Source organism: Calonectris borealis, chromosome 14 (genome assembly GCF_964195595.1).
Source record: "Calonectris borealis chromosome 14, bCalBor7.hap1.2, whole genome shotgun sequence".
Lineage (NCBI taxonomy): Eukaryota > Metazoa > Chordata > Aves > Procellariiformes > Procellariidae > Calonectris > Calonectris borealis.
Window position 1 is genome coordinate 19,607,096 of NC_134325.1, and position 25,613 is coordinate 19,632,708.

A 25,613-nucleotide genomic window follows, 5' to 3' on the forward strand; every position below is an offset into this window, starting at 1 on the left:
CCCCACGGTAGGATGACAGGGCCTGTCATTAGATGTCAAAGATACTAAGCTGCCAAAAGCACTGGGAGGCAAGAAGGCTGAGGAGCATGTATCTCAGAACTGGAAGCGTTGTCTCCAGTCGGCTGGGATCTCAGTTAAGTTTGATGTTCTTGGGGTGGGGGTCAGACAGGACAAACCTGTGCAGAGCCTTCCCGCTGGAAGGGAGCAGCGGACAGGAATATGCCCCCGTTTGGAAAATGGGATGTGACCATTTCAGCTGAAGCTAAGAAGCTATCTGTGGCTGCACTTGTACAAATGCATCATCAAAAAGTCTGTCAAAATCTGAAACCAGCATCACAGCTACCTTGGATGGCCTCAAGCTAGTTGAGCTGCAGGCTGAACTCTCTGCCGTACAGGTGCTTGTGCTGGTCCAGGCTCCATTCCTTTTCTGGAGGCTTTAGGGTGGGGTGTCAGCCTCTTGGGGGCTGTAGGGAACTTCAGTGTTGTTCTTCCCTTTCCACAGTGGTCTGAACTCCCTGTGCTGCCCACTTTCAGGTACCTGCAGATCTCCCTTGACAAGGACACTAATGACTTCTGGTTTTTGAGAGCCAAGGAGTAGTGAGAGTGTGTTCCTGCTGTTCCCTCTCTGACTTTCTACTTCTCAGGTCCTGACAGTGCTGCCAAGTAGCAGCTCTAGGAGCAAATGCTCTGCCACCTCCGTGTTGCGTCTTGAGCAGTTAGGAAACACTTCGTGCCATGTGTCCCCCACCCAGCTAGAGGTAGCCTGCATGCTAAAAGTTGGACCGCACTGGCTAATTTTCACTTGTCCTTGCTCATCTGACGGGGAAATCGCAGGCTCCAGGATGGTGTAATGAGAATGAGCGTGAGCTGCTGTAGGTCACTGATGTTAGAAGAGCTCTGCTCATACAGCCTGGAGCTTAATCTGGAGAGACCAGAAGGGATGTGATGAACTCGAAAGTTTTCTGTTTGCTGATCCTCCCTGTTTACCTCTTTTTCCCAGCTCCTAGGAACCAGGTGAGGAAGGTGCGTAGCTGTCTGCAAGTGTTGCTTGCTGACACTTGAGATGGTTCAGATAAACCTGGTGACAAAGCATAGCCTGTGAATCCATGATGGGAGAGAGGAGATGGATCCCTTTGACAGGGTTTCTTTTTGTTCTGTTTCTGTGCGTCCGTGCTTGTGCATCTCTGTTGCTGTAGAAACAGTACTGGTAGTAAACGGCATGAGCTGGCTGTCCAGGGACTGTGAATCCCTGTGGAAGTCCCAGCAACTTGGACTGGAGGAGTTTTGGGGCTGGGATCTGGCCGGGGTTGCAGGGTGGTAAGAAGAAATGGGTGGGTTTATGCTTGTGCAGTAATCTGATGGGGAGGTACACTCTCTGTAGCGCTTCTCACCAGGTTGGGTGCCTGGAAGGGTGCAAATCTTACTGCCAGAAGAGCTGAGGTGTGGTTCACGGTGCTGCATGTGATGTGCTTATGTGTGTGAGCGAGCTGTTGCAGGGGGAACTGGCAGTTTTTACTGCTGTCAACTAGAAAAGTTCATATCGATGGTGAGGTGGCGAGTGGAGCGGTAAACTTTCTTCCCTACAGTACACTAAACACTGGCTGCTTTTTGTCTTTCCCTGGATCTTATATGTTTTAGCTATCACACCGTACACAAACGAGCTTTAATAAAGCCACCCCACACACACCCTGCACACTTTTATGTCAAGGAAGAGGCGCCGGGGTGTGATCGTCATCTGTGGTTTTTGTTAGTGCTGGTCCTCAGGGTTAGGAACTGACTGCAGAATCATGCTGTCATGTCTTAGCCAGTCCTGACAGAGTTTGGGAGAAGAGGTCGCTTGATGGAAGACACCAGGGGAAGAATCAGGACGTTGCTTGATAGAACTGTTACCTAGAGAAGCAGATCCCAACCAGTGAGGCCCATTCTCACTACAAGCGAGATACGCAGAGGGGATTGTCCTTTTTGATGTTGCCTCTTACCTTGCCTAACTTTTCATGAGGCAGCAGTGAAAGTCTGCAGGATGAGAGAGAAGAGAGGCGGTGCTGCAGAACTTGGAGAGACAGCAAAGCGAATGCTGGAGGAACAATCAAAAAGCGTAAGAGCAGAAAAGCCTGTATTTAAAAAAAAAAAAAAAACAACCAAAATGAGGCTGGCCTGTGCTGTTCAGTCCAAGAGTGCCCTGCTTCCCCCCTTGCTCTCCCAGGTACCCCTGGCTCTCAGGAGCTGTGATCTTGGGATCGAGCTGAGGCAGCTGGAAGTGGAAAGGAGAGGACTGGCAACATATGCTCCTTTAGGGCTAGACTGCCTCGGTGTCTCTGATTCACTGTGCATAAGTATTACCATGTGTCACTGAACTGAGCCCCTTTGCCCCATTTGGAGTAAGGAAGAGGCAAGTACTGGGCTTCTTGTGGAGCGAAGGGGGCGGGAGTGTGTGCAGTGATGGTGTAACAGTGCAGAGTACGGAGGAAATCTCCTTCCTAGTAGATGGTTTCACACACTGTCCATGTTCTTCCCAATGGCCCTGGGTTGTTTTCCTTCTTCATAAGCCTCCTAGGCCCTATAGCCCGCAATTCAGGCAGCACGTTGCTGTTCTCTTTAAAGGACAGTGTCAGCTTAGCAGGAACTGCAGTACAAACCCCAAAGCTTCCTGTGCTTTTGCTGTCCCAGTATTCCTGTGGTCCAGCCTTGTTCAGTTTGTATGATGGGAAGGAACTGGCAACAGGTTTCTGCAGAGCTGGGTTGGGGCACTGGGAAATTTGGAGGGTGATCTCTTCCCCACTGAAAAATCCGAGCTAGTCCTCTGAACTCCCACCGTGTCGTGGACAGAGAGGTTCTCTGCCTGTCCCAGCAAGGAGTGAAGTCGCGTAGTGCTGACGTACCAGTGCTAGATCAGCTGCACCTCTGTCTCCGAATGTACGTGGCTCCGTCTGTCCCTTGTGCTGGCTCTGCTGGGTCTCTGCCCAGTGGACTGTGTTGGGCTTAGCATCCTGGAGGTAAACAGTCCGCTCTTTCCCAGTGGAAAAATGAGTTAAGCATACGTAATTTTTCAAGCCTACCTTTTTGGAGAAGTTTGGTCTACTTTGTTCCGTTTTGGGGATGCTCTGTTGCCTTCCTGTACAAAGCAAAAGGAGTAGCAGAGCTGGTAATGCTCATCTCCCTGACTGCACAGCACATGTGCTGGGGACACCCTGGCGGGGAAAGGGCAGCAGGTTTTTTTCCCTTGGATTTCTTCTGGTTTGGAAGGGGTGGGAGGTGATTAAAGGGGTTCGCTCAGTCTACTTGAGAAATAACAAGGCTGAACGTCAGAGTGGCTTTTAACACAGTCTGTGTGTCTCAGAGGATCAGTGTTCAGTCCCGAAATGTGGCATGGCGGAGTATTTGGTGGTCCTTCATGAGCTTCTTCAAGAATCCAGGCAGGGTTTGTCCAGGTACCGGGGTGCTACGGCTGGTGGTGGGTATGGGCAGCCTGAGGGTTAGTAGTGCCATAAAGGCTAGTTGGGACAGTGGCTGCCTGTGAAATACGCTCCAGGTGACTGGAGTGAGAAGCCGTATCCTTTCCTAGGAGCAGTGTTTCCTTATTGGGACTGTTGCCAGACTTGCCCATCTGTGATCTGATCTAGCATGTTCCTCTGTCTCATGGTTTTGCTGCTGTGGCCGGTCATTGTCTGGTTTAGCGGCAGCTGCTGGAGTTCTCCTTGGCCCGTTGGTGCTGTCTCCCCACCTGCCTCTTTCAGCCTTGCTCCAATTCCCCAATTATTTCTTGTGTACATCCAATTTCATAACCCAAAAGTGCAAACCAAAGCGTTCTCCCTGCTCGTTCTGAAACGCTGCCAGCCCTGCTTGTGATAGGAATCCCTCCTGGAGCTGTGAAGCCTGGAAGGGCTCCAGTTCTGCGTAGATTCCTGTTCACTCCTCAGCCTGGTGCTTTGAGTCTGTCTTTGTCCAGAAACGTGCAACTCGGGATACGCCAGTCCTGCTCACCAGGTCTTGAGAGAGACAGGAGATCATGAGGGGCATTTAACCTGGGTTAAGCCTGCTGGGTCAGTTCTTGGGTTTCTTTTGTGAAACCAGGCAGCAAAAAAGTTAGTTTAGTTTATCTTGTCCAGGTAGTCGCCATTGGTGGATAGGGCACACAAAGCTACTAAGATAAGCCACTTGCTAGCTTGTCCTAGCGTCGGGCTGGCCTCCAGGCTTGCTGCGAGACAGATACGGCCACTGACAGATTGTCCTGGATCTCTTGCTTGGGGGGTTATGGCCTTCTCTTCAGATCCTTCTGCAGGGCCTCCTTCTAGCTGGGGGAGTAGGGAGCCCAGAACCACTTTATTGATCATCTCTGGGGCGCTGGCAGTTGTTCAGCAAAGCAAATGACTCTGCAGAACCAAAATATTAACAGAATGACACGGGCCCACCTCTGTAGAGCCCTTTTTTACCTCAAGGGTGGCAGGAGGTGTTGTGGTTTCGTTATTGCTTCCCATGCTTGGGAGGAAGAGGAGCTGAGGAGAAACTGAAGTGGTTGAAGGTGGGGAGGCACAGAGGACAGAAGCCCGCTGCTGGCAGGGAGAAATACAAGTAACGTGCTTGTATGGACCAGAGCTTGGAGCCTAGACCCGGAGCCGAAGTGGGAGGCGCAGGCTTGGAGGAGAGGAATATAGAAAGGAAAAGCTCTTGTGCTTAAGATAAGCGGTAACCTGGCAGACTGCTGGTTGGGTGTCATAATCTTTGTGCCTTGGCTCTTCACACTGTATCTGAAAATACTTGCAAGGGAGCGTCTTCCCTGCATAGGCAGTTCTGGCATTGGCACCTGCTCTGCCCTGGGTCTGCTTTGCTACTTCCGAGCTTGTCCGTCCTCCTGCCAGGGATTGCCTTTGCCTTCTGCCTTCCCAGAGAAATGGAACCCTTTCCCACTGATATATGGGATCTCCTTTGGGGGGTGGCTGTTAATTGCTGGCGGATCTCACATGGTGTCTTGGAGACTGAATTCTGGACACCGCTGTTTGCCACAGGTACTCACTCAAGATTAAAACACCCGTCAGCAAGTTTGGATGTTGAAGGTCTGGACTTATCTAGACAAGAGCCATAGTTGATCGCAGTAAAAGTATGTGAGAAGTTAAATTCGTAAACTGAGGAGAGTTGAACTTGTTGGTTTATTACCAATTTGGATGCATTTCAGCAAAGTACACCTACAAAGGGATGGGTGGCTGGGAGGCACCCGGTGAGGAAGCTCAGTGATGAATGAGAGATCCACTGGTAAGTCGCTCTGCTCTGCACATATGCTGGGATCCAGGTAGAAGTTATAATACCTGCAGCGAGGGGAGTTTGGAAGGAGGGAATTCAGAAACAGGAGTGAAACGTGACTGCATTCTTCATATCAACGTCTTTCCTCTAAAGGAATAAGGGAGGATTGTGGGAGGCTTCAAACCAGGCAAGCTGCTCTGGAAACACAGCAGACAGAGGGAAGGAGGCTTAGGGAGAGGAAAAGTGAAGGGTGCGCTGGTCTCCTGAAGTGGAAGGAGCTGCGGCACAGCAGAAGGAGGCTTCCTGGGGACTGGGAGATGGAGATGTTGGGAGATCAGGGAGGGAATGGCAGCAGACAGGACAGGAAGTGACTAAAATACTGTGGTGGTTGTTGGTTTCACTCTGTAAATATGTGAGGCTCTTTCAGCGAAAGGACTGCTTGTTCTTTTTTCAAATGTGACCTTGTACTAGTTCTTCTCTCAAAAAAAAAAAAAAAACCCCACAGGAGAGTAGTCTTCTGGTTCTCTTCAGCCGACTGTCAGTTCCTTTGCTGTTAGAGGTAGCTGTGCTCCATCAAGGCACTGCTTGCTGACGGAGAGAGGTGCCCAAGGAAGGGTTTTGAAGAGTACCGCCGTGGAGCTGCACGAGGCCCTTCCCCTGGCATCCCTGGGAGAAGGAGACTGCAGGTGAAAGGATCGGAATAGAAGGGATAGCACTGGAGCTGTCTGCAGGATTAATATTCATGCTTCCTATTTCCTACATTAAGTGAATGGTACCCAAGAGGGCCAGAAAGAAATGGTGAAGGACAGCTATCTTAGATGAGAATTGCTGGCTGTCTGATGTTGGAGGATGAATAAACTGCCTTTATCTTGACCCTGCCTGACACAGAGAGAAAGGCTTTGGATGGCTTGTCAGTTTTTCCTTAGTAAAACTCCCATCAGGATGAAAAATGCCTGGATCCTAACACAGATCACACAGCTGAAAAAAACCCACAATATTTAAATACTGCTGCTTAATGCCGAACGCTGAGGTTGTCCGACAGAGATATATTTGTAATGTGCCCAACTCTTACCCCTTGCTTCACTGGGGCTGAGCTTCATCGGGGACACTGTCACGGATGGCAGTTTTGGGGGCGTCTGCTGATCTCCTTTTTGGAGGTCGTGCGTCCCTGGCTGAACCAACAGTTGACACTGGAAAAACTCCCGGTAGCTGAGCCACCCCCAGGAAGAAGCGGTCTTAGTCTAAGAGCCCAGGGCTGTGACTTGCTGGTGTGCTCTGGCAAGGCCTGCCTGGATGGAGTTGCACCAAGAAGCAGAAGGAAGAGTTCGGAGGGCTGTAGCAATCTGCTGGGCAAGGGTACTCGGCCAAGACCCAGCCCTGGCACGGGCTGTGGGACAAAAGCAGCCGGCTCCTCCCGGGAAGAGATCAAACTTTGTGCTGTAGGAAGGAAGCTGCAGACTCCAGGAGGGGAAAACTCTGCTGCAAAGATTTTCCCAAAATGCTGTCTCTCCCAAAACGCACGCTTGGAAGTGCAGAAGCCTTTCCTCCCTCCTGTCTGCTCTGCACGCACTGAAATGTTGTTTTTCCCCACCCTCCCAAGACAACAATGACATGAAAGCACTGTGGCCCCGGCCGAGTACACGAGAGGCGTTGTATAACTGATGGGAGCTATTTGTATTGTGGCAGCGCTTTTGGGTCCTCAGCCGTGGCTGGGATCCTATTCTCCTACATACTGTGTAAATTAGGAGGCCAGACTCTTCCCTGCCCACAGGAACAAGCGAAGCTGATCTGGCTGGGAGTGTGGAGCTGGTTTTGTGGCTGATGCTGTGCTGATGACAAGAGCATTAGACTTTGGAATTTGCTCGGCTGGAGGAGACGACCCTTTCCTTTCGCATTCTGCATCACCATTTCCCTATTGCAAAGGGATTAGAGTTTAAGGCGCTTCTGCCCATTTCCTCGTGTTTGCACCTTTGTGGTGTGGCTGCCTTCCATTTGCCTCGGAGGCTGTGCTGTGGACGAGATCAGCGAAAAGAGTCGGAACGGTTCCCTGATCCCACGGTGCAGATCCACGGGTGGATCTAGCTGGAGTAAGGTGAAGATTGTATTGCTGCTGTTTCGTGTAATGCGAGTCCACGGCAGGTTGGGCTGGTGAGGGGCATTCTCTGAAACATGATGTGTTTCTTTGGTCATAAAGCCTCCAAGTTTGTTAGTGAGTGACCAGATCATTTGCTGCATGTTCACGGAGGGTGGGAGTGGGATCTGTCCTCAGAGCTGTAATTTGTGCTCGGGATTACCCAACACAAAGCGGTCTTGTGGCCCAGATGCCAAACTGGAGTGACGGCACGCTAGAGCTAGCACCACGCGGGCAGCAGCGGTGATGGGGCACGGGGAGGGAGCGGGTGGACGGGGCAGGGAGCGGGAGCTCCTCTGGGTAACATCTCTGGCAGTTTACCCCTTGCTCAGCCTGGGTGGTTCAGTCCTGGTGGGACTGCTTTCTTGCTGGGGCTGTACCCCCAGCATGAGTGCAGCATCCACCGACGGCACCAGTGGGATCTGGATCAGGCCTGGCCATGTGGTCACATTTCTGTTAAATTAACTGGCCTACACGATCCAGAGCCCGTGCTGGCTTGGTGCCACTTCCAGAAGGACAGACAATGCCTGATGTGGCATGCAGTCTAGCAGGCCAGTAACTGTGTCCACTCCAGAAGGAAGCCTTAAAGGGAGCTGTCAGACTGAGCTTGCGCTGTGTTTGTACTCAGTCGTGTGGCTGCAGCGGTCGTGGTCTGGGGGAGGCTCCCAAGGATGCTTGTTCAGCCATGCTGTAGTTAAACCTTGTAAAACTTCTGCGTGTCGCCCTGTCTTTCCTGTCCTGGCAGTAGCTGTAGAAGAGTGCCTAGGAGCAAGCCAGCTAATGCCATCTGATGTTCCACTCGGATAAAGGAAATCTGAGCCAGAGACCAGGGTCTCCACGAGGTGACGGCAGAGGAGGGGTTTTCCCCCATATGTTGGTTATCGACCTGCAGGGTGCATTCGTGCTGTACCTTGCTGCTACCTAGTTTTTCAGGCTGCTGGTGTCCTTGGACAGGTGCTGTCAGCTCGCCTGTGCTGCTCTTTACCATGAGAGATGTCTGCTTGAAACGGGGCTGCAGCTGGTCATCACGCCTGTGGCTGGAGCTGTGTTCCAGCCCGGGTCCCCTGAGGTGAGAGGTTGGTGGTCAAATGGGACATGCTTGAGTTTCAGCAGTAACCCCTGTTGTGTAGCTTAGCTAGGAGCCCTGAAACACCATTCGGGCTTCCAGCCTGGGAGACAAATAGAAGTTATTAAGAGACTAGTTTGGGTATAGCCTCTTCTTGCCAGCATTTAGCATGCCAAACCTTTTTCATCTCCTGAGGTTTTGTACCCAGTGAAGGCAAGAGAGCTGCTTTTCCCAAAACCTGCCAACTAGAAATGAGTGTCTGGAGCAAGGGAGCAGGTCAAAATAAAGACCACAGCCTGGTCCTGCGGTGTGCCACCACCCACCTGATCCCAAAGCCCGTGAGACCTGCAGACTACAGGGCCCAGCATGCTCTGCTTCATTATGCACATCCTCTAATCAACTTAATGACGGAGAACTACCTGCTGGGGCCAGTAGTCCTAGGCCTTGTTTCCTAGGCTTGCCTGGGAACAGGGCGAAGTGAAGAGCTAGTCATGCTGGCAGGTTATTAGCATGCTTGCCTGGACTAGGTGTGCCTCGAACTTCCCCGGTGTGATTTAGTAAGGAATAAGATACCTGCAAAATAATCTTGCGTCTCCTGTGGCTGCTGTCCTTCTAACAGTAAGAGCAGTCAAAGGTGTCCCAGCAGGAACTGCGACAGGCAGCTGATGTCTGACAGCGTCTAAGGCAGGGTTTGAGACCTGTTTCAGCTGGACAGGGCCTGCACAGCTAAAGGTCCAAACAAGCACAAGGAAGCACCGTGACCTCCGCTTCTTTCTCTGAAAGCACAGAAATATAAAGGGGAAGATACAAATCAGGTTTCCTTGGCGTGTTTGCCCATATGGCCTAAGCCTTCCGCACCCTCACGCGGCACTCTTCAGGGCAGAAGTGATTGGAAATGGTTCTGGGATGGGAACTGTGGTTGTCCAGCAAATGGGGCTGTTTGGGTTTCCCCCTTGCCTCCAGTGGAGGTGAGGATGGGTCTGTGGGCGTACCTGGAGCTGGAATCAGCTGGGCTGGTTTCTTCTGTTGGACTGGCACGCTGGCCGGCCAGGAAAGCCCTGTGTTTGCATCCTGCCTGGCAGACCTCTGAGCGTGTTTTGTCAGGGCTCTCCCTGCCCGGCTCGGGCAAACACAGCAGCGAGCAGCGCTTCCTGAAGCGGGCGCTGAGCTGGGCTGATTGGCGATGGGGAGAAGAGCGGGTGCTCTGGCGGCCCGAGGTGAGCGCCTCGCTGCTGTTTGTGCGTGCTGTGCTGCCTGTGGGAGTCCGGCAAGGTCCCCCGTGGGTTAACAGGAGCTGAGACGTATGGGAGCTGGGTGTGCAGCTTCCTGTCCCCCAAAGGTGGGGCCAGCACGGCTCCGCCTGCCCATGCCGAGAGCCCAAGGCACCCAAACAAGGTCCTCAGCTAACAGCAGCATACCTGCTCCGTCCTTTCTCACCATGGGCATCTTGCGGTGCAGCCGTGCCCGAGCCATCCGGCTCCGTCCCTCCCAAGCAGCTCTCTTGCACTGTTTCAGACCACCGGCACGGAGGTGAGATGTGAGGCTTTGCGGTGGGGAGAGGGTTGCAGATGTGGGAAGAGGCTCTGCTCCTCCCGGGAGCTGGAAGCCTGGCCGGCACCCGTTAGCTGTTGGATTTCAGTGGAAGTGCAGGGTGCCGGGGCGATGCTCCCAGAAGCCTGCAGAGCCGGCGCTGGGACATGTGCCTGCTTGGGGCGGGCTGCGCCTGAAACGGGCCTTTCCCGAAACGCTGGGGCTTTTCAGCAAACGCTGAGCGTGAGGCTGTCCTGTGCGGCTGTGTCCCTAAATCCTGTGCAGGGCGAGCCCCCTCTCCCCTGCACTGTGCCCTCTGTTTAAAACTGAGCAGCACACGGTGTTAACTGATTTTTAAGGGAACGTGCTTTATAAGGTGGGCTCACAGCCAGGTACTCTTCTCCCAGTAGTACCTCTACATCTCTAACTGGTGCATCTACTGGAAAGAGCCGGTCTCAGTTTAAAGGCAGATGACTGAGGGTTTGGGAGTTTCAGCCCCTGGGTTTGGGCTGGGAGCAGTAGGGTGCGTGGTCCTTGCGCCCCGCAGCAGTTCCCAGCCGCAGGCGGCTCTAGCAGTGTGAAATTCAGAGTCCCCCAGGAATACGTCGCTTGGCTTCTGCGGGTGGCACCTCTTTTTGTCTTTTTTTTTTTGATGCATCGTTGTGCATTTATACAAGTGTGTCCATAAAAGCCTGTAAGTAAAATTAGTTTTTTCTTCGTATTGTTAAAAGCAGTGAAAGAAAGTGCTCCTGCTTGCTGTCGCTGTTCAGTGGGTGGCTTAAGGCAAAGGACCGCAAACCCGAAATCCTTTTCCAGATTGTTTAATCATCACGGCCATTCGAACAGGTCCTTGGAGAACATTGGTGTCAGGGCTGTTTCTGAGATGCCCCATTCAGGAGCAGCCTGTTGTTCTTGCCTTGCAGATGAGGTGCTTGTGCCCCTATTGTGTTCAGGTTTCTGTGGGGGTTTTTGGAAAACCGAGCAAAGTTAATGAGGTGTTAACAACAGGGAGAGGTAAGCTTCTCTGCCTTGATGGCAGGGAAACTACTTGTGAATTGATCAGCCTTCCTGAAAGTGTGAGGCTAAACTTATATGTTACAGGGGGGTGCAAAAAAAGCCCCTTTTCGACATACTCCTGCACTGGTTGAACTAATTAGTTTAAAAAGCATTTTTAAAGCAGCGCATCTATAGAAGGGAGTCCTTTCTCTTTCACTGGCGCTGTTTAAATAGATAAGGCCAAAAAGAAGAGAGGGACAAGCAAAGCAATGTAGTGCTCAGACTGATGGATGGCTAATACCAGGCTGGAAAATATCCCGGGTGTGTTTGATCCAGCTTCGTAGTGTGCGATGGGCTGGGGGAGCAGGCAGGCCGGGGGCTAATGGGAAGGTGAGTGAGGCCAGGCAGGGCTGGGGCTGGCTGCTCAGGGCAAAATAAACCCTCGCCCACTCAAGGGCTTTCACCATCACCGAAAGGTGGGCTTGTACCCCCTGGGACTTCGTGTGGTGAGAGCAGGCCCTGCCTTGCCCCGGGCTGGCTGGGTGAGGAAGACAGAAGTGAGTGGTGAGCGGCTTTGGGTGAAGTCCAAATCGGTGCTGAACTCCAGGGAGGAGATCCGCAGCTTGCTGCCGCGGGGAGGGGAGTCCCAGGTGTGGAAAGGGCGCTCTTGTCTTTTCCAGGAGACCCTAAAAGAAGGAAAAAATGAGCTATCAAATGTGCTCCACCCCAGGCAGCGGGAAGCGTGCCACGGCAGGAGGTCGCGCAGGGACTGCGGTGCACAGACCTTCACACCGGTCACCTCACCAGCGATGGTGAACTTCAGCATCGCGGTCCGTGGCTGGGACCGGTGGTGGTGCTGGGGACGTGACCCTGCTACCAGTGCTGCGATGCCGCGGTGCCTCCCTGCTGCAGGCAGGTGCCAGCTACCAGGCCCAGATGTGACAGTAGCTGCTGCGTCACCTCCTGCCCTGTCCTGTCCCTGGCTGTCTGCTGGCACAACAATTGTTGTAAATGCTTTATAATGGGAGCATCCCTAATTGGGGGAAGTCAGCTTGGCTAATTCAGACCAGGTTGACTTTTATCTGAGGGGATTTAGGGAGCATTCCCACGAACGGCTCTGCCAGAGCACGGCCGGTCTCTGGAGGGGTGGCTAACAGCTGGGGACAGTAATTTCTTCCAGATCCAGCAACGCTAGAAGACGATGTCTGTCAGGAATCCCAGTACAGATGTACTTATGAGACCCGCTAAGAAAAGGGTTGCTTCCCCCCCACTACTCCCACACACACAAACAAGGGAATAAATCAACTTCTGTGTACAAGCATAGCCAAAGACGAAAACTTGAGAATTGTCTTCAGCATAAACCCCTTCCTTTATCAGCTGGCGTTCTGGACGGGATTTAAATTCACAAGTGCCTTTATCTCTAGCGCAGTGAAATACTGATGCACCTGTAAAAATGGGAAGCTGATCCTTTTTCCTTTGCCCCAGTTATACTGAACTATCTCCCCTCCTCCCATGTTTCTGTGTTAGCACTCATTAGGAGTGAATTATCCGTCTCCCGTACAGCCCAACTTGCACAAATCTGTTGGTTGTAGGAGGAGCAAATCTGATGTTTCAGTGGTGTGTTTTGGATCCAGGACAGATGTTGCCTAAATAGATCTTCTCTGGCATGTCTCTTTTGAAAACTGATACCAACAGTGCTTTTTGAGCAAGAGACCTAGTGGATAATATAACTCGGTAATACAGGGTCTCTTCTCTCTGGGATTAGAAGCGCGTAGGCTTCCCAGGGACCGCCTGCTACGGGGCAAGGGCTCCCCCAGAGGCCCTGCCTGAGCTGTGCTAGGTTGAGATGAGGCTTTGGGAAGCAAGCTGGTTGTTCCTCCTGGTCCATAACTCTTACCTTCCTGGTCTGTTCTCTCCTCAGCGTGGCACGATGAGGCGGCGTTATGAGGATGATGGCATCTCCGATGATGAAATTGAAGGGAAGAGGACATTTGACCTCGAGGAAAAGCTGTCCACCAACAAGTTTAACTCCACCTTCGTGGTCTTCATGGAAGGCAAAGGTTTGTGTTGGGACTGCTGTGCCGCAGCGTGTGCGACTGTTAACCAGACAGCTGCTGTGGTTGGCCGCTTCTCCAGTGAGGCATGGTGTGTGAGATGACCTTTCCCCGAGCCTTTCGTAGAAAGCTAACAGTGATCACGGTTGGATGTGCTCTTGTGCATCTGACTACACCCAAAGCCTCCCCGACCGCCAACTTGAAGGGCGGTTACAAGGCAATTGTGGTGTTAATGAAATCCTTTCCCACTGTCCTACGTTTTGCTGCCTTTTACATTCCATCCTTCTCTAAAGTTGGGAAAACTGTCTGCTAGTTCTGTGCTTCTGTCTGCTGTAAACCGCTTTACTTGCATAACCCAAGTGGTGCAGAGCAGGCGGGGGGTGTTTCTGCCTGCTCCCCTGCAAGTCCTGCGGCAGTCCCCAGGCAGTTTGAAGGCAACGTGAGGCATATTGGTGGAGGATTGGCTCAAGCCTGCTAAGCCCTTGGGCCAGGGGAGCTGGTAACAGGGAGCGTGTGTGGGAAATGACAGGGAAGCCGCTCGGTCTGGAGAGCGATGAGCCAGTCTGCAGTGCTGCAGGCTTGCTGGGACACATGGCAGCCAGGAACAAGAGGCTTTGCCTGGGTCAGCACCTGTAATTGCAGCCACATGTCTACTAGATGCTTAATTCAAAGACTATGTAGGCTCTCTCCCCTTTCTTTCACCACGCATACGGCTCAGTGGGATGTCTTTTCATCGCACAGCCAGTGCAAACCTCATGAGGATTTACCGTGAGGGAGGAGCATTTCTTCAAGGCGTCTCTTGCTTGGCTATGAGCTTCTTGGGGAAGTGAGGACCAAAAACCGTGCTGTTCCCCTGTCTGGTGCAGCCTGTTCGAGCAACTCCCCCCTCCCTGGGGGGCCTGTCTGAGGCTTGTCAGCAGCACACACCATGCTGCTCACAGAACTGCCGCAGAGGAGTTCCGGGATCTCCAAAGGGGTGTAGAAATAGCCAGGAACAAGGCTTTGTTTCGCTGGCTAGCCTTGCCGCAGAGATATGAGGGGGTTCTCGGGTCTCAACTGGACAGGGCCCTGAGCAACCTGATCCGAGTCTGAAGTCAGTTTGCTGGCAGCAGGGTTGGACTAGAGATGTCCAGAGATCCTTTCTAACCTCAGTTTGTCTATAGTCCTCTGAAGGAGTATCCCCTAACACCTTCCTTCTTTTCTCCCCATGCCAGACTTCACAGTTGAATACATCCAGCGGGGCGGCCTGAGAGACCCTCTCATCTTCAGGAGCTCTGACGGCCTGGGAATAAAGTAAGTGTCAGGGGCACAGAGTGGGGGATGACTCTGGCCTGATTTCTTGCCTCTCTCCACATTGTGTGGGATCTGATCCTGGTAGCTGGATCCGTGTTCTGCCAAGTTGGTATGACTGTGTCCTGCCCACCGTGTTCTTTACGTGCAGTGAGCAGAGAGAAGTATCTTCCACCTCAGTTATCCTGTTCTTACTAGTCTGTTTGGACTTAAAGCAAGAGGACTGAATTGGCTGTAGGTGATCACAATTCAACCAAATGTCTGGAAAGTCCCGCTGCTGCTCTGATGCAACATCCGGCTGGGTTTCTTTCCTAGTAATATAGGCATCTATTGCCAGAGAGTCAAGCAATTTGTAGTATTTCAGGCATTTTCGGGAATTCCAACCTGATTTGCCCAACAAAGTTTCTTCTAAACTGCCATCTCTCTCTCTCTTGCTACAGTAAGTCAATTAAGGTTTACAGCTTTGAGTGTAAAGCTGTACCAATGCAAGACTTTGTGCTGGTTTATGATGTTCATATAAATACGCTATGGGGTGGTAGGTGTGGTTTCAAGGCAAGTAATACTACATAAAAACATTACAGCTGTCTTTTACAAAATCAAAAAACCTGATCTGATACAGTGCTTCTGCTGGGTCAGTTTTGGTTTTGATTAATACAAAAGTTAGAGGAATAAATTAGCTCTAGCAAACTTTGTCAGAGCCAATATTGGCAACACTGCTCTTAACTTCCTCAACTGGTTGTGAATGGATGGGCAACACCATCTGTACCGTGGTGAATTAGATAGGAAATTGTGCCGCGCTCAGTTTTAAGCGCTGTGTGACTTGGGAGGACACAGATTTGATACTGAGGATTACAGTGTGGGCGAAACTGGATTTCTCCTGAGCTTTTGGTTATTTCTCTGGGTCAAGAGCTGCTTGAATGGCTGCCTGCCCATTCTGCCTGTGACAGCAGTGTTTGTACAGATAAGTATGCCAGTACAAACAGTTAGAGTAGTTATGCTGTGTCAGTGAAATATACTGCTTGTGCTGGTCTGGCTATGTCCTTTATATTGGGATAACTCATACGAACAGTCTTTAAAATGAGAGCTAGGATTGCTTAGCTCGAGGCCTGCCTGCTCATTTGCCGGAAGCCACTGTACAACAGCTCATGCTCTAGAGATGGTATATCCTGTTCCCAAATTTGCTTCCCTAGCCAGAAGTTGGGCCCAGTGTTTCGCCCCAGCGCTCAGCCCAGCCCTGTGCCCCCAGAGATCTGTTTGCATCCAAGAGGCAAAGAGCAGCACAGTAGTGCTTCAGGGTGCCAATACCGGGGTTACAGGTGGGAAGGGTCTGCAACCAGAAGCACTTCATGATTTTTTTAGCAAGGTGTTTGTCCTGCAGGATGCCAGATCCGGACTTCAGTGTGAATGATGTGCGGCTGTGTGTCGGTAAGTGTCCGGGGACCACAGCGTGCCCCTGCTGCACCCTGGGCAGATAGGGAGGAATGGGGAGAGTCATCGGGTTTATCAAAGCTAGAGGTCTGGTTTTGTGGCTCCCCCAGTGTGCAGCTGGTTGAACCTGAGCCGTCCTTTGCCAGTGGATCACAACTCTTGCCTGCTTGAGGAGTCTAGTTTGACCTGAAGCAGCTTCTGTTTCAATGTGGGTATGGAAGAAGATGAAGTTATGGGAGAGGCCAAGACGTCGCACGTGTGTGGGTGGGTTCTTTGAGGAAGGGTCCCATGTCTCCTGGAGTGTCTCTTCTGGATGGTCCACTGTGCACAGGGGCGGTTCCGGTGACGTCTGTCTGTTCTGGCAGGGAGCCGACGGATGGTGGATGTCATGGATGTGAACACGCAGAGGGATATTGAGATGTCCATGGCACAGTGGGCACGCTACTACGAAACGCCGGAGGCTGAGCGGGAGAAACTTTACAATGTCATCAGCCTGGAGTTCAGCCACACCAAACTGGAGAACCTGGTGCAGAGACCTGCTACGGTGAGCGTGGCTCTTCCTTCCGCAGGAATGTCCTTTCCCTTGTGCTTGTGGTCCTCTGTAGGCAAGGTGCAGCCTGGCACTTGAATGCGGGAGGAGAGGGGCTGCTCGTAACGTGCATGGGCTCAGCCAGGGATGTCACTGCTGTGCTCTGGATGCTGCTGGAGCTGATTCTTTGTTTGACTTGGACCTCATCTGCTATAGCTGATCTCGCAGTCAGGCTGGGGCTGCCCAGCCTGTGCATCCCTCAGCTATAGTGACCACGGTCAAGTCCTTGGCGTGTCATTCTGCAGAGAGCTGACTTGTTCACTAGCTGTCAGCCATTAGAGAAATGGAAGTGACTGGCTGAGGAATAATTAGAGCGAAGTAACCTGCTCCTCCGAGCTGGTGATCAAGAACAGGCACAGAGTTTGAACAAGCACTTGAGTTTGAATAGAGAGGTCAGATTTGTGCTGAGCCACAGGGAGTGTTGGGGACAAGATGGGGACGCTGGCTTCCAGCCTCTCCTAGTTAGCTGAATCCACTGCCTGCCAAGACCTTGGCTGTCGTTCAGTCTTGGGCCTACCTTCCCTCTGTGCTGTGCACTGCGCTGCTCTGATGCTTGGTGCAGAGCCCTCTCCTGCATCCTGCAGCAGCGATCGGCTCCGTTGTGGCCAAAGAGAGGTGCAGGGCAGGGGTTGCTTTGCCATAATGCATGGCCAGCTGTAAAACTCCAGCAGGGGCTAAATCGGACAGCAGAACTCAGCAATGATTGCTGCATTTTGAGAGAGTAGCTGAAGCCTGGATGCTGGTTGAGCTTTGTGGTTTCCTTGGTGTTTGGAAACCATGGTCCCATTAGGGCAGCAACCCTGTGTTCAGCTGGGGCTCCAGGGGGTTGTGCAGCATGGCAGGCAGGGTTTCTGATGCAAAGTACTGAAATCTCTGAGAGCAGAGGAGGCCAAGACTGGAGGTGTGCTGGAAGGGGCGCAGGGGGCTGTTTGGCAGGGGGAAAACGAGTTGCCCTTACTGAAGTGTGGAAAGTGGGATGGGTGGGATGAACATCCAGAACTCCCTCTGCAGTCGGTGGAGGGGAAGGGGCAGCTCTGTAGGGCCGTTCACTTCTCTCTGTTAACTGTAGAGGGAGCCTGGACATCTCTGCCTGCTCTGGCTGTCCTGAAGCTTAGCAAGTTGAATCCCATCTTAGCAGATGCTGCCCAGCACGTTTTTTGTGTAAACCCAGTGCATAGCAGTTCCTGCCTAGCCCCTGAGTAGAAGACCAGCATCCCAGTACCGTGCTTGGGATCTTGCTGTGGTGTTTGCTGCTGGTGTGAATTCAGAGGCTCACTGCACAGCGACTGGCATCAGAACAGCTGGTCCTAAGTGCTGTATCTGTGGGATTCTACCGGTAGCATTGGGAAGGTTGCTGGGGGAGCCCAAAAAGGGGGTGTCGTGGCCATTCAGCTAACACCAGGGCTTCCTTCCCTTCCTTGGTCCCGTCGTTTGTTGGGGGTGTGCTGTGAGCTGGGCGGGCTGGCTGGCAGTCTGTGCGCAGCACCGCAGTGGCTTTGGTGGGCCCGGTGCAACCCTGCGTCCCACAGGTGCCCAGCCACGCGTGAGCTGTGGGCTCACCAGGCAGGCAGTAGGTATTTGAGCTTCCAGGACAGCCTGCAGGTAGCAAAAAGGGTTACTGTGCCCCTTTCATCTCTGCTCATGTCTCCCACCTTTCTGCTGTAGGTGGATTTGATTGACTGGGTTGATAACATGTGGCCCAGACACCTGAAGGAGAGTCAGACAGAGTCTACGAACGCTATCCTGGAGATGCAGTATCCAAAGGTGCAGAAGTAAGTGACTTGCTGAGCTGTTCCAGTGGTGGCAGGCAGCAAAGCATCTCTTGCAAGAAAACTGCCCAAGGGAGAATCATTTTGTACTAAGGGGAAGCAGGAGGAACAGTCTCCCTGCTTATTTCAGCGGGTGACACTTGTCAGGACACTGCAGTTAGTTCGTTAAGCCCCTGCCGAATGCCATGTGGAAGGGTACTCACGTGGCTTCTAGGACCTTGCTGCACTTTGGAGAAACTCTTGGTGCTCACCACCTTGAGACATCTGGAGTCGGTTCAGCTGCTAGGCGCTGTCCATCCTGCCCCGTAGGCCAGACCTGTGACATGGGGGTTTCTAGAGCTGCCAGACGTGTGAGAATGAAAGCTCTCCTCTTGCCTGGACTGGATCTTTTTGTGGGGGTGTGATATAAATGCAAAGTGAGCTTTCCTGCAAACCACCACCTCCCTGCAGCTAAAGTGCTTAGCACTGCAGTAATTGGCTTCTGGCACTGCTCTGAGCCATTGGCCTGGGTGTGGGCAGCCCATTCCCTTTAAATATGTTGTATCTGCTCTAAAATGTGGATCACCACTCATTTTCACCTTACCGTCATCTTGTTTTCTGCCAGATACTGTCTGATGAGTGTCAAGGGCTGCTACACAGATTTCCACGTGGACTTCGGTGGTACTTCTGTGTGGTACCACATCCACCGAGGGGGAAAGGTAGGAGGACAGTCCCTCTTGGGAAAGTTACAGATGCTTTAGGACAGTTGCTCTTAGTCTATTCTCTTGTCAATCCTTGAAGATGCAGGTCCCAGACAGTGAATTGAAGTTTTTCCACCCTAAATTTGTTTATCTGTGGTTCTTGGAAGTAGTTCAGGCCCTCAGAGGTCCACCAGGCACAGGCCGAAAACCCATGCTGTGGAGATGGTGCTGAGACTACCTTATGAAAGGCTAAATGACATAGAGTAGAATATCCAATTCATGCAGCGCCTTGGGCTTCTGAGAGATCATTTGGCTACCTGGCTGATCACCTCTTGGTGTGGTGCAAATAGCACACTGGGAGCAGTAGCAAATGGAAGAAAGGAAATTAAAGATGAATGGGAGCCTCTCCTAAAGCTAAGCTGTCCAGGGGTTTTAATAGCCAACAGATGTGTGAGGGAGATCACCTTAAAACATCAAGTGACCTCAAAAGCAGAAACATTTGAACTGAAGGTTGGTGACAGGTCTTCACTGCAAAACCCTTGAATGGTTCCTGGTGAGAAGTAGCTTTGAAACAGTGTCAGATTTGAGCTGCTTGTCTGGAGTTGCTTCCTGTAGCTGAGCACAGCCCAAGATATGAAAACTGAACCCCAGGCTTGAGTTTGTCTGGTTACAAACTTGATCTGAGTGCAATGTTTGTTCCCTGATGGGTGGCTTCCAGTTATAATTGTGCAGGGATTTCCCTGTGCCAGGCATCTGTCACCCCAGCTGTGTGTTGTACTGGGACCTGGCTTGGAAGAAATCTGTCTGGAAGGGGATCTGGGAAGGTACCAGTCCTCCCGCTTGCCCTTAGGCAGGGTGATTGCACCTTAAGCTCCCCTTACAGGTGGGGGTGTTGTATTTGTTCTCTTAACTTTCAGAAAACAGATTTGTAATAGTTTGGGTGCTGTGTCACTGAAGGGGCTAGCTAGTACTTGAACAATTAAGTCAATATAAAGCCCTTGCTGGGAAAACCTTCCCTCTGACTGCCGTTGGGTGAATGTGCCCATTGTCACAGGACTCAGCCTGTGCTTTAGCATTACCGCTATAACAGCATGGAAGGGCTTGTATTCAAGGTTTTGCTAGCTGCAGTTGTCAGCTCTACTGTAGTCAAGGAAACTTTGCACTGCTGTCCAGGGAAAGCAGCGATGCAGACAGACTGGCCATAGCACATTTGAATCGATGCAGTCAGAGCAGCAAAATCTGGTGGTAGCTCAGCTTCGTATTACTAGGAGAAGCTAATGTGGAGGAAAGCATCCTGTAGTGCAGAATTTACCAAAGGCAGGTCCCACCTCTTGCCCCGTGAAATGCACCTAGCTCCTAACTTAATCCTCGTGAGCGATTAGAAGAGACTTCACTGCTTCTGATAAAAGCTATCAGCCATCTAGCGCTGAATTCGTCAAGGAGCCAGGAGCTGAAAAAGGCTGCCTGTGGTGCTTGGACATCTCCTGAGAAAGAGCCTTGGACAGCCTTAAGTTAGGGAGCCCTTTTGTTGGTAACTGCTGCGAAGGAACTGTCCAGCTGCAGGCAGCTGGATGGGCTCCCTCCACAGTCAGTAAAGGCAGATGTCTAGGAAAAAACCCTTCACTTCTTTAGGACAAGTCCTGGGCAACTATTTCATCTCTGCTGACTTAGACTAGTTTCAGGGAAGGCAGCAAACTCTGCCCCACCTGAAGAAGCTCGGCTTTTCACCCACCTTTCCTTGCAAAGGAGATGTAGCTACCAGATTTCCCCAGCGATTCTGATGGTTTGTGGCTCCAGTGCTTTCCCCCAAAGGCCGAGCTAACAGTCTCTGAGGAGCCTAGTTGGGGATGGATATCCACCGGTACGGCATGGAGCCAGACAGGTGCAAATCTGTAGTTCAACCGTAGCTCTTACTAACACGACAGAAATATCTTCTTTGTCTCTAATGCTCTGGTGTCTTTAGTGGGCTCTGTATCTCTTGACACCAGTGTTGTAAATAATGCCTTACGAAGCATCCCAAGCTCAGTCTACCTGTGGTGCTCAGTGCGTCAGGTCGGGAAGGACCTTGTTCAGCGGCTTGCCCTCTCAAATGGGACAGCTCTTTAGGTCACTTTACTGGGAATTTCTGCAGGTTTACATCCTCTGTGGGTGGGGAGAGGAAGAGATTTAGATGTCTGGAGAGGGAACAGGGCAGGTTTGGAAGAAGCAGGGGGTAGTCAGTTGCTGTTAATTACACAATGACTTACATATATGTGTGTTGTCTTTACTTGCAGATCTTCTGGCTGATCCCTCCTACACCCCAGAACCTGGAGCTCTATGAAAACTGGCTTCTCTCAGGGAAGCAGGGAGACATTTTTCTTGGGGACAGAGTGTCAGAGTGCCAGCGCATCGAGCTCAAGCAGGGCTACACGTTTGTCATCCCCTCAGGTACCGCAGGGTGGGCAGGCGCATCCTGGCCTTTGCCAGGGTTGTGGCAGGAGGCTGAAACTTCTGGGACACAAGCAAAATAAGAACGGGCAGGATTTAGCTTCCTCCCTCGTGAGTAACTGGAAGATGTGATGTGGCTCCATCCTCTTGCGTGCCAGCTCCCAAAACATGCCTGTCGTGGCACTGTGGATTCAGCCCAAGCGACAAGAAAGCTGTGGCTGGCTCACATCACACTCGATCCGTTATTAAAGGAGGCTTTCCCAGAGCCCATCATGCTGACGTGCAGAGCAGTGCACGTTGAGGACAGAGGCTGGCCCGAGGCAGCACAGCTCCTCAGCTCCCTGGGTCTCTTGTGAAATCTCTGCAGAGTTATGTTCAAATTGTGAAGCAAGGAAGGGAGCCAGTGTGTGAGTTTAAGGAACAAGGTGATGGCTCTGGACATGAGGAAAGACAATTGAAATCTGCATGTACTGGAGATAGGAGAACTGGAAAGCATATAGCTGGAAGTGGATGTTGGAAAACGGTGAAACCCAGTAGGAAGCTGGGAAGCAGTAACATGGAGAGACTTGCAGGTAACTGCTTTGCAGAGGGCTTGGGCAAGGAGGCTTGAGGTTGGGAGTGGGAACACTCTCAAGAGTTAAGAGAAACCTTTAGCCTGGTTTGGTTTAGCAAGCAGAATAATTGGAGGGCATCAGCAATGTCTTGCATGCACGGTTAGTACAGTGCTGTGCTAGAAAACAGCAAAGGCAGAAGAGATGAGGCAGATGAAACAGCAGCATTAAAATTGTGCCCATAAGACTGTCTCAGATGGCAAAGGATGCTGTAACCTGCCCTTTCATCTCCACAGCAGTGCAGGAATAAGCCGTGTTGTACACATGTACTCCTGTAGCTTACAGCAAGACCAGGAACAAAAAGCACCAGGGACTGCACAAGTTACTCATTTATATCCTGGTACCATGACTGACACTTCTTTTGAATTGAGTGGCCTTGCCCTAAGGAAACCCATGCTGGAATTTCCAAAATGTTGGGCTTGGCTGGATTGCCTTGGAGATAATAGAGCTGAGACTAGAGTTGCTTTGAGGGTTCTTCAATTGTTGAATAGACTTCGGAAGACTGTTTTTCTTGCTGCTGGTGTTCTTAGGCCTAATGCAGCTAGGAAGCAACTTCAGAGGGATACCAGGATTACAAAAAGCTGTGGACGGGAGGTGGATACTGGCACGTGTGCCACCATGGGAGGCTGTGAGGCCGGATCCACAGGTGTATTTAAGTGCCTAAGTACAAGTCCATCTCTAGCTCTTGGATGGGTCAAGTGAGCTGGGTATTGAGTAATTCAGTAGTGACACTTCAGGAGGGGTGGACAGTGTTGCTGTAACACAGCGATGCCCGCCCTCCTCAAAGAGCTGGAGTCTGTGGCCCCATCCTAGCCCCCCGCTGCTGCTAGGGCTGGCTGCTGTGACGAGGGGTCGATAGCTAGTCTGTGTGTTTGCAGCTAACCTGGATGCAGGTTACGGGTGCAGCTGTCAGGGTGGACTTAGCTGAGCGGCGTGAAGGTTGTGTAGATTTGACAGCCCTGCTCTGAAGAGCACAGTTCATAAGAGATTGCATTAGTAGGGACTGTCAGTTGTGAGACTTTGACCTCACCTAGTCGCTCAGAAGGATTCTTCAAATTCTGCTTTCTCTCCAAGGTTGGATCCATGCTGTGTACACTCCCATGGACACACTGGTCTTCGGAGGCAACTTCTTACACAGCTTCAACATCCCTATGCAGCTCCGGATCTACAGCATCGAAGACCGCACGCGAGTAAGGACCCGTGGGAGGGTTGGAAGGACGTGGCCTCCTGGGATGGTGGGGAGGGCGCAGCCGAGAGCGGTGGTGTGCAGGCGGGCAAGTTGAGTCTCATTCTGTGACAGATTGCTTGAGCTCCAGCTGTCCGTAAGCGAGATGTCCTAGCCTGCTAAATGTACGGGCAGGAACTTGGGCAGAGGGACAGCCTGCAATGTGCACTAGGACTTGCTATGTTCATTTGTACTGCCTCCAGTCTGACAGCGGGCTTCCGAGGGGTCTGGAAACCTGCTGTGAGGGTGATGGGACCTCCCCTGGCTGCCTGAAGAGGGAAGGCAGCAACATGTCCGTGGGATTGCATCCAACGTGTTGCCTCTTCCCTTACCTGGCTGCCTTCTGCTGCTCTTGGTGTTGATCTTAGACCTCGATGTGGTCTAAGATGACTAAAACTAAAGGCTTCCTGAGGTCTAAAGCAGAGAATGCTGTTGGCAAGTGGGTGTTCTCGCTTGCTCCTTGTGGAGACACGGGTCCTGCAGTGCTCAGCACCTGCAGAGAAGCCTCAGGACGCGCCTGGGCTGAGATGGACAGACTGTTGGCCTCTCCGAAGCAGTTCAGGGTGCTGCAGCAGGCAGGACCTGTGGGTTAGCACTCAGATGTCAGACCGTCATCCAGAGCACCTGGGTGGTGTAGCTTCAGGAAGGTGTGAGGCAGGCAGCAGCATCAGTGGCATCTTCCGTCTGGGTGTGAATTGCTGGCGCTGATGTGACAGCCCTGGTAGCACTCTGCTAAATAGCTGAGCTGGTAACACCCCTCTTAACAGAGCAACCCTTTCCCTCCCCCCATACAAATACTGTCAGATGCTGTGCTGGGGCTTGGGAAGAGGGCTTGAACCGTTACCTTCAGCTGAAACCTTTGTGGCATCTGCCACTTGTTTTCTTGTACTAATGAGGAGGTCTGGGGGGGAAAAGCTGCAACCCTAACAAAGAAAAATGAAATGTTCATGGCTTGCAAGTGAGTAGTGCCTGGTCTCTGCTCTGCCTGGTGATAATACTCTTCTGCAAGGAGAATTACATCAGGCTGCCAGAAGCATGAATGATGCTGTTAAACATGTACATGCGCTTCCTGTCTCTCAGGAGGGGATCGGTCTGGTTTGAGGCAGCAGTAATAAAAGCTGTCTCTGTGCAGCCCTGTGATGAAGGAGGCCTGAGCTGATCCCCTTCCCCTTGCCTCTTTTGCAGGTCCCAAATAAGTTTCGTTATCCCTTCTATTATGAGATGTGTTGGTATGTGCTGGAGCGCTACGTCTACTGCATCACCAGCCGCTCACATCTGACCAAGGACTTCCAGAAGGAATCACTCAGTATGGGTAAGCCCGCTGTGTTGGCTGTCCAGCCCTTATTCCTTCCTCACCCGTATCGAAGCGGTTTCTTGCACCCTCCTGTTGGGGTTCTCTCTGGCTCGCGGCGGGCAGGGGAGAGCTGTGTGGGAAGAATTTGGGACCATCGCTTCCTCAATTTCACAAGGTGGTTTCTTTGGGTATTTCCTCCCTTTCTGCTGTTTGCTGTACTGAGCAGTTGGAGGGCATTGCAGACTGGCCGAAGGAGGTGCGATTTACTTCTTTTCCTTTGAGCAAGGAGTCAAAACTAGCCAGACTTTTGCTTCCTCCTTTGCCCCTGCAACAGGCCAGGTTCCTTGCAGCTGCAAAACCAGCACACAAGTTCCTGGCCTTGCTGGTACAAGCAAAGCCTTTAACAGAAGAGGCGGAGGGAAGTTGCAGTAACCGCCGCTGTGCTGTGGGCTGCAGGGCAGTAATGCTTTCTTGCTGATCAGGGCCTTCCTGCACGCAGAGTTTGAAGTGCTGTCAAAGCTATGTGCAAGGGAGTGCAGGGAGTCTCTTGCAGAAGGAATGTTTGGCCTCCTTACAGCCCAGGCGAGCGGGGCCTGAGCAGTGGTTCTGGAGATGATTTCTTACAGACCCTTCTTCAGAGTGGGGGGAGCTGGATAGCCGAAGCAAATCTGTCCTCACTCCCCTAAGAGGCTGTAAATACTGGCTCCTGGGCACCTCTCTCTTTGGGGCTTTCGATTTCTGTCCAAGGGGCCCTAGCAGAGGGACACAGCTCCCAGCTCTTGTCCTTTTCCTGTGGTTCTCTTCTTCTCCCTGGAGGCCTCCAGTGCCTTCATCACCTTTTCTTTACCACTGAGCGGCATGAAGTGGGAACTAGTGCAGAGAGCTGAAAGGAAGGGAGCAGGAGAGCCCCCTTCCCTTTTACTGTCAGAGAAGGGTGCTTTGTCGTCCACAATCAGGCTCAGAGACCTCACGGTCATCTAGTGAGCCCACATCCTCTTTCTCCCATCATTGAAGGCAGGATCAAGGTCCCAAGTCGCTCACAGGACCAGATGGCTGGAGATCCCAAGCCCTCCAAAGCGAAGTCACGTTGGACGGGGCTTTTAGCAACCTGGTCTAGTGAAAGATGCCCCTGCCGCGGCAGGGGGCTTGGACTAGATGATCTTTAAAGGTCCCTTCCAACCCAAACCATTCTATGAAATTCAGTCTAGGGCGTTGCTGTCTCCTCCTCTGGGAGGTTTTCCCATGTCCTGTGCCTCGCCTTCCCACAAAATGAGCCAGGAATGGGAAG

General features: G+C 51.9%; 1 protein-coding gene across 5 annotated transcripts in view; it reads left to right on the forward strand.

The window, feature by feature from the left end:
- Nucleotides 1-25,613, forward strand: part of KDM2A (lysine demethylase 2A) — a 51,538-nt gene that overhangs the window by 9,439 nt on the left and 16,486 nt on the right. For 3 of the 5 annotated variants that reach the window (XM_075163406.1, XM_075163407.1, XM_075163408.1), the window contains 9 exons: nt 12,880-13,018; nt 14,227-14,305; nt 15,681-15,727; nt 16,096-16,274; nt 17,985-18,091; nt 18,693-18,786; nt 21,042-21,195; nt 22,881-22,996; nt 24,217-24,343. In XM_075163406.1, the coding sequence (XP_075019507.1) occupies nt 12,880-13,018; nt 14,227-14,305; nt 15,681-15,727; nt 16,096-16,274; nt 17,985-18,091; nt 18,693-18,786; nt 21,042-21,195; nt 22,881-22,996; nt 24,217-24,343 (1,042 nt within the window). Of the gene's footprint in view, nt 1-12,879; nt 13,019-14,226; nt 14,306-15,680; nt 15,728-16,095; nt 16,275-17,984; nt 18,092-18,692; nt 18,787-21,041; nt 21,196-21,255; nt 21,768-22,880; nt 22,997-24,216; nt 24,344-25,613 lie in introns of those variants that run through there. The other 2 variants (XM_075163409.1, XM_075163410.1) reach the window with 2 other exon arrangements.